The sequence below is a fragment of the Sciurus carolinensis genome, chromosome 4 (assembly GCF_902686445.1).
Source record: "Sciurus carolinensis chromosome 4, mSciCar1.2, whole genome shotgun sequence".
Taxonomy (NCBI): domain Eukaryota; kingdom Metazoa; phylum Chordata; class Mammalia; order Rodentia; family Sciuridae; genus Sciurus; species Sciurus carolinensis.
In genome coordinates this window covers 7,224,811-7,238,219 of record NC_062216.1, presented here as the reverse complement: position 1 = coordinate 7,238,219, position 13,409 = coordinate 7,224,811, and the positions used below count along the sequence as shown (strand labels likewise).

At 43.1% G+C, this 13,409-nt stretch overlaps 1 protein-coding gene across 1 annotated transcript; it reads right to left on the bottom strand.

Moving 5' to 3' along the window:
* Positions 1-7,770: 7,770 nt before the first annotated feature.
* On the bottom strand, positions 7,771-9,198 carry LOC124982262 (ubiquitin carboxyl-terminal hydrolase 17-like protein 6). The gene has a single exon (XM_047548585.1). The coding sequence runs from the start codon at positions 9,196-9,198 to the stop codon at positions 7,771-7,773; it is 1,428 nt and encodes a 475-aa protein (XP_047404541.1).
* Between the last annotated feature and the right edge of the window lie 4,211 nt (positions 9,199-13,409).

The following is a 13,409-nucleotide window of genomic DNA, read 5'->3' as shown; positions in this document are numbered from 1 at the left end:
GTGGAGAGCATCCAACGCCCCTGTTCCACCTCTTTTGAATTACACAAATCATTATTCTTACAACCACCTGGGTGGAACTGGAGGACATCTTTTTAAGTGAAACAAACTGTTCAAGAAAGGGAAAATAACTTTGTCATATTAGAGCAAAAACTCAGCTCTCTACCATCACTGCCTGTGTGCTGATTCCACCAAGTGCCAGGTGATGAGTCCAAGCATTGGTCTCTCTCACCCTTGCCAAAAGCAAGTCAAAATGGAATTTTCCCCATTAGAGTGAAATTGATCTTGCATAGAGAGGTTGGCATTTCCATTTCTAGAACCTACTATAAAATGCAAACTACATAAGCAATGAAAATCTCATGGTCAGCGCCTTGAAAATTTCTCATCCACACATCAGAGATATTAACTATTATAGACACCCATCTGTGTTGGCACTCTTCTCCATCTGCTTGTGCACACGCACACGCACACACACACACACACACAACACACACACACACACACACACATTTTAATTCAGCTGTTTCCAACTCCTTAACAAAGAGATACGATGTTATCAAAAGTGGCCTCACAAAATAAGCTTTAACTTTAAAAGAGGAAACTTGTACATCCTTGACAACATTTGTCATATTTCATTTTCTGTGTGATATTCATTCTTAATGGCAACAGGTGGTATACTGGCCTGGTTTTCATTTGCACTCCCTCATAACTAATAATATCAAAGTTTGAAGTCCAAAGCCAGCCACAGCAATTTAGTGAGTCTCTTAGCAATGCAGATGGACCCTGTTTCAAAAAATAAAATTGGCTGTAGCTCAGAGGTGAACCCTCCTTGGATAGCATGTGGTTTGTTCATTGAAAATGGGCAAATGACTTGAATATATACTTCCCAGAAGAAATATACAAATGACCAACAATCACGTGAAAACATGCTTGCTATCATTAGGTAAAAGGAAATGCAAGGTATTAGATCAGAAACAAAAAGGGTATATACTATCCTTTTATTATGCTAATTGTACATATAAATGTTATTATTTTATATGGAATATAAAATGTAAGCAATTATTAATAAATGTGTATTATCTGCAACACTTTGTGTCTGTTTCATAAATACTTATATTTTAAAAATGAAAATAATAGAACTAGTGAATTCTTGCATAATGAGTAATTAATTAAACAAATGAATTAAACAAATATGTGCTAGAAAAATTTATTTTTAATAGTATTTTTATTTTGTAAACAATTGCATTACACATATTACAGAAATTTCCTATATATTCTAGACCACATTTCCCCCTCATGAACACTTTATAGCACTGTGACACTTTTAATCACTATTAATGAACAGATTCTTATACACTATTATTAACTAAAATTCAATCTTTACTTATAATTACAGAATCCCATCCAATGAACAACATATGTTTTTTGATTCCACATATGAGTGAGATCATGAGTATTTGTCTCCATGTGTGTGATTTATTTAATTCAGTGAAATGTTCTCCAGATCCACCCACATTGTTGCAAATGACAGAAGTTCATTCTTTTCTGCCTGGATAGATGCCACTGTCTGCACACACCATTTTTTTGTTGTTGTTTATTCATTCATTGATAGACATACAGGTAGATTCTGCATCTTGGTTTTTGTGTATATTTTGAGTATGTTTCCCATGTTACCACAATAAACATGGGAATGCAGGTATTTCATCACCATACTGATTTCATTACTTTTGGATCTATTCCCAGTAGTAGGATTGCTGGGTCATATGGTAGTTCTATTTTCAATTTCCTGGAGAACCTTTATCCTGTTTGGCATGACGGCTCTACTTCTTTAAATCCCCACCAATAGTAGGTGACAATTCTTTTTCCCCACACCCTTTCCAGGACTTGTTATACATTGTCACTTTGATAATAGCCATTTTAATGAGTGTGAGATGCAATCTCATGGTGGTTTTCACTTGCATCGCCCTCACGATTATCAATATTCAATATACAGAAATCAAGAACTGTGATAGATAGGAAGAGAAAGAAGGACAAAGCCATATATCATTTAATACATGCCAAAAAAAGCACTTTACAAAGTTCACTATGCTGTATGAATAAAAGCTCTCCACAAATTAGACAGAGAAAGGATGTACCGCAACACAATAAAGGTCATGTTTGGCAAACCCACAGATATTATCATACTGAACATGAAAAAATTGAAAGTTTTTCCTCTAAGCTTTGGTACAAAACCAGGATTCCACTTTCATCCTTCTTTTCATCATAGTAGTAGAAGTCCTAGACAAGAGAAATTTCAAGAGAGAAAGAAAGAGAAGGAAAGAATCTAAATTGTCCTTGTTTTTTTCTGATATGATCTTATATAGAGAATGCCCTGAAAATTTCATCAAAATTTACTCAAACCAACAAATAAATTTAGTGAATTTGCAACATGTATAATCAACATATAAAAACTAGTACATTCTTATACATTTATTGCTAGATATTGCTCTCCACCGACTCAAATTTAAGCAATACATTGAAACAATGAATTCTTTTAGCATATGTGGATCCTAGATTCACACTGGAGGCTGGTAAATAGTAGGTGCTGTGTAAAGAAAGCACCAAGTAGTTTCCCATGAAAACTGGAACCATTTTGTGGAATGAAATGCAGACACTATCAATAGTGATGCTAAAATGACAGGACTAGAAAGGAAGTGTGATCTCTCTCTCAGTAAATACATGCTGTGGACATGAAGCCAGCGTTCAAGAGATGAGGTGACTTTATACAGAGTGCATTGTAAAGAGAAAATAGCAACCATTTATTGTCTTGTGACTCAATGGCAGAGAAAAAGGAATCCACTTAGGGTGAGCAACTAATTCTTTGCAGCATGCCTTTCTGATTGTGTCACTGAAGAATTCAAGTTAAGCAGAGAAATTTGAAAAATTTTAGAATCTGGATTTGAAGTATTTTGTGATTTTATTTTTCCATAATATTTGTGAGCATTGTGCACAAGGCATTATGTGGAGAATGTTGTATTCAAAATTAGAAGGCACATTATTACTGTTGCCTTCATGGAGAAGATGATTTATCAGGAAGAAAATGCCAAGAAAGAAACATACGTATGGTTTGCAATTGTCAAGATACAAAAGAATAGTTTTGCATTTCTATCATCGCATCAGGAAAGGTCACTGTGTGGTGGTGTATTTGGATCAGGCATGAAGGGTGGTTTGAACTATTTGAAAGTGGAGATTCGCAGATGTGTTCAAAGTCATGCATGGATGATTAATTATATAAGAATGTGGAGTCCAAGAATGTGGATATTCCTCCAGGAGTTTCTCAAATCAGTTAGAAACAGTGACATCAAGTTCAGCTTTACTTTGCTTCTGTGAAGATTCTAGACACAGGGACAAGCTTGGGTACATAGTGTCCCCCACTTTCTTTTTTCACCAGATTTTGTTGGATTTTCCTTGGAGGAAATTCCCCTGGACTAGGGTCTTTTGCTTCATTCATCTGCTCTCCATGGAGCCCTCCTTGGTGACCATGAACTCTATGTCCATAGGCACAAGGGGTCCCTGTTACCCATACATGACACCCTTCCAGTCATTCCCACTCACCCATCTATGTGTAAAGAAGAATCAAATGTGCCCCCAGCCCAGGGACAGCACCTTCCTATGGAACATGGTGAGTGTCACCTGTCAGGCACATCCATCGGGATGGGATCTGAAACAGGATGGGATCTAGAACAGGACAGAGGCTTGTGTTCTCACCCAGAGGGACTCTGAGGTCTCCCCAGTGACTCAAAGGGGAGACTGAGGAGTGGCAGTGCCATGCCCACAAGGACTTGAGGACAGAAGCAATCGCTGTGGAGGACTGGGGCCCACAGTATCCCAGGTCACAAAGGACTGCAGGGAGAATGTCCCATAGGGTGGAGAAGCCACCAGTGGGGACGTCATGAAGAATGAGGAGGGGAGAGAATGGAAACCCCCAGTGCAGATGGGCCTGGGACCCACCTCCACAGATTCTATCCAGAAACTGAGGCAGCTCGGCCAGAAGGAGCCTCCTAGAGAGAGGGAGTTCCCAGGTCGCCCAGTGACCCCAAACAGAGGATAGAGAGATAGGACCCCTGAGAGACTTATAAAATACAAATACTGAAACTCACTCCAGAATTGGGAAATTGGGTAGGCGTCTGGGCTGGGGTGTGTGTCAGTGGTAGAGGGCTTGCCTAGTACGCCTGAGGCCCTGGGTTCAATCCCCAAGCACCACAAGAAAATGAAATAGGAAATTTACTGCCTCATCAGCAGGAAGCTGTGCTCTTGTGAGGGGGCGGGACCTGGAAGGGAGAGAAGCCCCCTGGGAGGACTTGAGCCTCCAACCCCCATAACCAATAGCAGCACTGGGGTCTTCTCTTGGTCAGAGGACCCAAGTCTCCTGGTTAGTGTACAATGAGTGATCTCTGTGAGAAGTGGAGCAAGGCTGTTCCCACTCACTGCAGTGATCTGAGGCTTGGGAATTTCTGGAGGGTTAGGGTGAAGTTCCTGCCTCTGGGGTTCCAATCATGCTAGTTTCTGCCGCCTGACCCAGAAGACCAGTTGAAGCATCCAGCTGAGTGAAAGTAGGAAGAGGAACTGTAATGAATGCACCTATTCCAGGGAGGCAAGGGGCCTGACTTCCTGAGCCCTGCCTTGGGGTGCACACAAGGGACCAGAAGTCACAGTCAGGCAGTCCTGGGTAAACAGTGGCCAGGTTGGTGGTAATCTCAGGAGGGGAATGGCTGCCTGGGTGGTAGTATGAGCCCATCACAGGGTGTTTATCCACCAGACCTGTTCATGGCTTCCAGGGGCTTCCCTAGAGAATGCCTCAGAGGCAAGTGAAGGCAGAAATGCCAGGTGTCTTTCACAGTTTTAGTGCCCATAGATGTTTAGGATCAAGTGAAGAGTCTTCTTCTTCACTAAAAGCAGTCTTTGAGTCCTTGATATATTTGCACATACTGTGATGGGCTGACAGATCTGACTCCATGAGAATGTTACAGGCCAGACTCTAAGGGAAATGACCAAACAGACTCCATTTTGCTCTGACACTCCATGTTATGTAGGAAATAACTTCTGCCATGGGAACACCCCACCTCTGTACCCATCATCAGTTACTTAGTGTGACATGTTTAATAATATACAATGGCAACATCTATGTAGTAAAAATTGCTATCCTTCGACCTCTATTGCTCTTCATCAATGTGCCATGTAAACAGTAATTGTGTGGATGTTAGCAACCATTCTTTAGTTTGTACCTAGGTAAGGGTCAGTTTAAACCACTTCCCCCTCTGTTGATGATCTCGTGATGTTAGTTTGTAATTTCAAATCATAGCAAGAGACACTTAAGATTAATGTGATTTTTGGTATAAGAACACTTACAACCCTGTGGTCGGGGCTGTTCTCCCAATAGCCATTTTTTGGGGCATTGCGTGAGACAGTCAGCTGGCCAGCTTAATAAAGACTCTCCAATTTGGACTTCTCAGTGGTGATCACTCTATTCTTAGGTTGTGCCCCATAACAATACTGTCTTTATTCCTTAATGATTTTTATTCACACATTAAATTTTATATTAATGGGCTTCAGTGTGATTGTAGCATACATGCATATGGTGTGCACTGAGATCAAAGCCCTTCCCACTGCATCCCACACACCCTTATCAAATTGTAATAATCACTGATCTTTCTGACTAGACTTCTGAATTTGTTGTTCAGAACTTGAAAAGAGAACATGAAGTACTCTCTTTCTCAACCTGGATCTCATAGCATAACAAAATGTCTACAGATTATGCTTTTTGTCATGACTGAACACTACACCATTGTGCATATATAGCAGATTTTCTGTATCCAGTCGTCTGTCATTGGGCACCAGGCTGATCCCTTGTTTTAGCTAGTGGGAATAGAGCTACTATAAATATGTCTGTGTGGGTATCTTGTTGACATGTTGAAGATAACTGCCATGGTTATAAACCCAAGATTGGGTACCCCAACCACAAGGTATATGTACTTTTAGTTATTTGAGGGAAATCCATAATGATTTTTATAGTGGTTCAGTTAATTTACATTCCCATCAACAGACAATATGAGTTTCATTTTCTCCATATCCTCAGTGGAGAGACAACTAACAGAATGTGAGAAAATATTGAACCTTTCATCTGAAACTGTTAATATTCAGCATATATGAGAAAGCAGAAAATCTTGTAACAACCACAAAACCACAAATTTTATTGTAATAAAAATATATGGATGACATGTATAGACACTTTCTAAAAGAATAAATAATAATACCAGGAAATAAAAAAAAAAAACTACATAAAATCATCAGCTCTCCATTTCATGCAAATCAAAGCCACAGTGCAATACCCTCTCACCCCATTAGCATGGCTGTTGTCTAAGACAATGTAAGAAATGCAGATGAGGATGTGGAGGTTGCTCACCATTCAAGTGTGAATGAGCCTTCTTTTGAAGTCTGGCTACTACGTTCAGAATATAAGTTTTCTTCTTAACAAATCTGAAACTATTGAAGTCTCTTTTGTATGCGGGAGCAGGTGAGAAGGGTTCAACAGGCTCGGGAGATCTAACAAGGTCACAGTGAGTGATGGGTAGATCAGGAAAGCTTGGATCTCTGGTTGTCAAAATTGATTTTTATTTTGTATGACTTTTACAGTGGGTACTAGAAAGTGAAAACTCTCTGTGGCACAAATTCCATGTTGACTTGCCATTCGCAATGGTTTGGAATCAACTGATGGAACTCCACGGGACCAGCATCTGCACAGTGAGGGTGGAGAACTGAGGCTCTGCTTTAAGAAAATAAAATGCTCCCTTTCTGTACCTGGCTTACTTCACTCAACACAATGTCCTCCAGTTTCACCCAGGAGATAGCGATCCTGTTGCCTTGTTTTAAAAAAGAAAGAAGAGGTTGTTTGAATATTCTCACCAACATGAAAGAATAAACATTGGAGGTACTAGACTTCATAATATATACAAGTATCGAAACATTGCATAGTATATTGTAGGCACAAAGAATTATTATATCTCAATTGAAACAAGATAAAGAGGTCACAATTACAGCTTGCATATAATTTCCTTTTGAAATTTACTTGTCATTCGCTCAATTTCACACGTGAGAGAATTCACAAATTCTAATCCCTTGAAACAAGTGTGTCATATCAAATAATTTCATGAACACATTAATTGTACAAATGTTGCAATTTCCCACTGGTTTCCCTTGATCCTCAGATCTGAAAATTATCATAGATTTGAAAAACTCTAAGCTATTTTTATCTATGTTGTGTTCTACTCTAACCTATGAGACCCAGAGTGTCCTGGAAGCTCTGCTCCTATGTCTCTTTCAGAGAAAGCTGTTCGTGGAGAAAGGGTCACAATGGGGGGCTGGAGTCAGAGGAGAGAAGAGTGGCAGCAGAAGGCCTGACAAGCAGGGGGGTCACTGAGTCTGGGGAAGCCCAGGTGCTACTGGCTGAATATTTGGAGCTGTGTAGGTGAGCGTGTCACCATGGTTTCACCTTTGAAACCGTCATTAGCTTTACCAGGGAACTCTGAGGTCCCAGAATAATTCTAAAGACCTGGACATAAATTTTATTTGCACCTCTAACATTTGAAATTTAGAATTCTGGCCCCTAAATTCATGTGGAGAATTCTGAGGATGATCTAGACAGAGTCTACCCATCTCCAGCATTTTAGGGGTTCTCTGTGTGCCTCTGTATGTGTGTGTGTGTGTGTGTGTGTGTGTGTGTTCACGCACCTGGGCTCATCCTCGTACTGGATTGCTAGAACACCACCGCAACTTCTTGACCTGCTTGTTCTTCCTCTTTTTGGTTCTGGCCCTTCCTCCAATACCAGTGTTCATGGACTCCTCACCGACTCTGCTCTTGGTAGCCTTGTTGGGCTCGTTTATTTCCTGGTTATCATGAATTCTCTGCCCTCCTCTGTGTTTTGACTGCTGAGTGGTGACTCCATTGGGAGACAGAGTGAATTCTACTTTCCTGGGGTTGGATTCAGACTTTGGTTGGTTCTGTTCTTGGAGGAACTTCCACAGATCTAGGGTGAGTTGTCTGGCGACTGTGCCCCCCAGGGGCTCCTCTGACTCCTCCATGTGGCTACAGGAGTCTCCCTGGAGCTCTCCTTGGGCGACTCCCAAGACTGAGTCTTCAGTTCCAACTGCACTCGGTTCCCTGTCTAGTGACACACTCCCACTGTCAGGTTCAAGTTCACTCTTCTGGACATAAAAGAGGATATATGCACACTGACTCAGGACACAAGTAATGTCACAGGCCACTACCTTAGCATCGTCCATTTTATACCACTGGCCATTCCCAGCTTTTATGTAGCAATAGTAATGTCCACTGTGACAGCTCACCCCAGCATGGACCAGCACGGCATAGAGGGCATAGGCCAGAGGGCCGCTGCTCTGCTGAGCCATGTATGGCTGCATGTCAAGACACTCAGGATAGAGCACCTGCTTAGCAATTTTGTCACCCGTGAGAACAGAGAATCGTTTCAGTACAAGCATGAGAACCTTTGAGGCAGTCTGCAGGCTCAAGGTCTTGCAAGCTGGCATCTTCTTCAGACAAACACCACAGTGATAAGCATTTTCCCCCTCTAGCCATTCAGGCTTCACCAACTGCTCCAAGGCTTGCTGCACACTCTGAGCTGCCATGATGTCTAGGGTGATGTCCAGGTAGGGGTCAAAAGTGTCTGAAAGGCCGTGGCAGCAGAGACATTTGATTTGTGATCTCCAGCACCCTCCAAATATTTGGTGCATGAGGGTGATGTCCTGGGAGCCAGCCCCTGGCTGCTTGTGCCCACGCAGACATGCTTTCTGCAGGGCGTCCAGGGTGAACAGCAGAAATTCGTGGGCATCCTCCTGCTGCCATGTGTGGAAGCCAGCAGCCAATGCAGGCAGGGGCCGAATGACATCCCCAGGGTGGTGGAGAGCCCGTGTCATGTGAGCTTGCATCACACACAGCATGCAGACCCTGTGAGGAGGACAGGTTTGGGAAGGCTCCTGGGACAGCATGTAGTTGGCCAGTGGAGGGGTGTATGTCAGACACTGCAGAGTGGCATTCACATAGCAAGTGTTTCCCATATTCTTCAGTCCAGCACCAGCCCCAGAAGGTCTCTGCCAGCTCAGAGATAGTTTCTCCCTAGGAGTCAGCTGTGTCCCTACAGGAGCCATATCGCTTTTCACGCGTGCATTAGTGCAAGGTGACAATGGTGACTCTGCAGGTAAAAAAAACCCAAAGGGACTTTAGCATCAGCTGCATTTGATGGACATTTAGGTTTCACAAAGGCATCAAATGGAGACTTACCTCCACAGTGGGGTGAAGTTGCCTCCATGTCTCCAGGAGCACTGACCACAGGGTTTCCCAGCTGGGATCTCAAGAGGAGGAAAGCTTCTTCTTCTGAGTTGATCTTCAAATGACAGTCTTCTCCGAGTTTCCAGCCTTTTTACATCTCAGCCTTTCCACCACACCCACTGACTCAGTGTCAGATCCACCAATCACCTCTAAGCACTTAAATGGATTAAAAAGTTTGGGTGTGGTCGGTTCCCTTCTAGGAGAGACTGATTCATTGCCATGGTGGTTTTGAATTCAAAAGGAAGTCATTTGGGAATAAGCCTACCTGTCTTTGGCAGAAATATCAAGGAGGCATGTGGCATCAGTTAGAATAAGATTTCAATTATGTTCAAGATAACGTTCCTTCTAATTTTCATGTATCATGTGTACAGATTTCTCCACCTAAATGCCAGTACTCATGTAGAATCATAAATAATTTATTTTATTTATTTTTATGTGGTGCTAGAATCGAACCCAATGCCTCATGCATGGTAGGCAAGCCCACTTCCGCTGAGCTATGACCCCGGAACCATAAATAATTTACATAAGATTAATGTAGTAAGGTTTTTAATTCTATGGTTCTTTACCTCTCAAATTTTATTTTTCAGTAGAATTATCTGGAACATAGGTAGAAATGGATTTGTTTACCTCTGTTGGTCCACTGAAAGGTGACAATGCAAATGGTTTCACTAATTCTCCAGGGCTTTCTCTCATTTAATCTCCCACTCCCTTAAATTAATTATGATGATCAGATGAAGGGTGGAGAAGAACGGATTTGTAGGTTCTTTGTCTTGTGAAGTCGAAGAATGAGATCCATGGTCACAGAGCAGGAGAGCAAAATAAGAGAGTGCATAAAACTAATGAAGGAAAGCAGGGGCAGGGTGCTACCCGATGGCTGCTGTCTAGGGCTTTGTATGATGATGTGAGAGGGGAGTTAGTCACCCATAAAGACCACGGACTGGTGATTTGAAATTAGTGGTATCTGAGTCCAGTCACACCTGCCCAGTCAGGGTGTTGATACCTCGGGAATGGTTCAGGGTTCTGAGCACAATGTCAGGCTCCAATGTAGGTGCTGGTCAGGAGCCGTCTACTCCATCTGCGGTCAGTGGCAGAGGCAGAAGTGAAATGCAGCATGAGGAGGGGCCCTTTAGGCCTGTCTGCCTGCCAAGTTTCTCTCCCCTGCTCTGGCTATCACTGGGCATCCTGTTCACGCTGTCATATTTTGTGTATCATTTAATTTTTTTCAGGAATATTTTCTGCAAGTTTCTGTACATAAGAAGTATTTGTTACCTGCCGACCATGATGATGGAGGATTTCCCGAGGGGCTGGCATGCACACAGCTCCCGGTGGCCTCCAACATTGCCTGTGGTGGCACCTTGGACAAAATCACCTCTTTAAATGCTCCCATTTCCCCTCTGTAAACAATGAGAGCCTCTACCTGTAGGGGAGGTTCAAGGAAGTTTCCCTTATGCAACAAAGCCTGTAAAAAATGTGACAGGCTTTTAAAAAATGGGCCTCATGTGCCCCCAAGCAGCTTGTGCAGGCCTGGAATTGGGGGACATCTTTCCCTTCAAAGCCACTATCTGCTGGGCCAGGGAAACTCCAGCCCAGGAGCTGACTTGAAATGTGGAGAGGTTGTGGATGACACTCCTGCCCCAACCCCAGCAGTCCTACCCTGATTCCCTTCAGATTCTGAGACCAGCAACAGTGCTTGTTAAAACAGGCTCAGCAGAATTATTCTGCTCTGTGAAGGCCTGGACCTGAGAAATGTCCCAGGTGCCCTTGTGGCAGTAGGGAAGCCTGACACAATCTAGGAGATGTGGTGAAGATCAGAATTCTATGTCTTCCACAGAGCCTGGAATCACCTCCTACTGGGGCTTTCATGCCCTGCTGGCCAGGAGATTTGAGGACGATGACCTCCACAGACCAGGTTCTCTTTATGTGAATCTATGTGTCTGGACTTCCCTGTATTCCAGAAAAAGAGAGCAGTCAGCAGAAGAAAGTGGATTGGAACAGGGCCAGGGATTTAAGCTGGTCCAGAGCAGGGTGGGGACCCCTGGGCTGATGTAGAGACACTCCTAATGCCTCCCTACCACACGGTCCCCAGAAGTACTTAGTCACATAGGCAGAAGGTGGGCCCCATGGGCTTCCAGGAAGGACCACTCAAACTACAGGCACACCCTGCTCCTCCATGTGGACTTGGAAGACACACCTGAATCTCCTGTGAATCCAGGCCCTAGAAGCTCTCATGATCTGGTTCTCCTGCCATATGTTGTTCTGGGTCCCTCCCAGTCTAGACTTCTGCTACTCATTTTCCCATCCAGTGAAGTTTTAGATCTTTTTCTTCTGCATTCCCAAGACACTGGGGAAATTCTACCAGGCAGAAGAGGAGCCAGGGCTTTCCTAGAAGACAGGTAGTTCTGAAATGGCTCAAAAGGTCAGATGGAACTCTCTGATTTCACTAGCTCTCCAGACTTGTGTGGACATCAGTAGATTTAGAAAATTTGCATATGCTCAGGTTGACCTAGAAAGCCCCCTGTGCCAATTTGTTAGCAAAGGTGACCCAACACCCCTCACTTGGCTTAGAAAATGCCAGGTTCTCTGACTGTAAGTGAAACCTTCCCCAACCATCCCAGGTGGGGTGGAGTGGCTTCTCATCACCTGAGTTTATTTGACTAATGAGGAATAGCACCAAACGCCCAGGAAACCAGGATCTCAGGACATTTTGTTGCCATGTAGGAAGACTCGATGTTGCACTAGGATTTCCTGGGACCTCAATGTGATTTCAAACCTTTGGTATCACACAGGTTTTTCCTGGAAGGAGCCCAATTGGACAGATGGTCAATTATCTCTCACCAGTAGGTGGAAAAGTGGAGAAGTTGTTTCCATAAACTGGCACATACAATGTTAGCACTGATACTACCGGTTATTGGTGATGAGTTCTGCTTCCTGCAATGTTGAAGTGTGAACATTAAAGAAGAATGCTGAGGCAGGCATATGAAGTCAGTTTTACTTCAAGTTAGTAACACAGATGTCTCCTGGGAGGTAGAAGGGGCCATGGCTGGTATTCTAGTAACCCAGGAAGTGAGAGTGCCCTTCCCCTTTTATAGGCAAAAGTCTTCTTTGTTCTCCCCCATTCTTCTCCTATCTTGTTCATTTCCACCCCATCCTGCACCGTGACTGGGATATGTCAGTGGAATGGCCAGGGTGGGGTTGAGCAGGTGAACTGGGAGGGCCAAGGTGGAGTGCCAGGCAGGAGGGAAGTGGCAGCCTGGGGGGTATTGATTAGTAGCTCTCTGTCTGCTCAGGAGCTGCTTCTTTAACAACCTTTTTGGGAATGGCTGTATCAAAGGGATCTGGAGACATGATCATCCCAAACTCCCAGAAGCTCAGATCGTCCTCCATTTTCTTGATCTGACCTGATCACCTATTGCACTCTCACTGCCTGTCTTTAATTCTGGCTTCATCCCTCCTCTAATTCTAGGAATTTCTTATTGCTGTAAGGAAAGGTGGCAATGACTGCTGTGGCTGCTGAGAGCTGGAAGGGGGCAGTGTGGGGCAAGCAGATTGGAGTTCCCTTTTAGAAATTGGGTAGGTTGTGGGATCCATAGTAAAACTCTGGTTGGGGAAGAACAGGTTGCAATGTCATCTGGGGGTGGGTGCTTCTATAGTGGGAAACCAAAGGACATGAGTTCTGAAATAAGATGAATACAAAATAAATGTTGCAGCATTTGGAACCTGTCAATAGATATCATGAATGTGATAGAAGTCAATAATCTCTCACCAGTAGGTAGAAAAGCTGAGAAGCTGTTTCCATAACAAGGTCTAACGAAGACTGGAGAGGACCAAGACCTTTATGTGGCAATGTAAATCTTTAACATTGTCAGAGTTATCAGGAATGGACACAAAACATTTACTTTTTTTTTTTTTTTTGGAGTGGCGGAGCTACTTCATTTTTGTAACACATTTACAATTTACATAAGATTTTTGCTGACATGATTTCACTTTTCCCTCAGAACAATGTATAAGGCAGAACATTCATCACATTTCT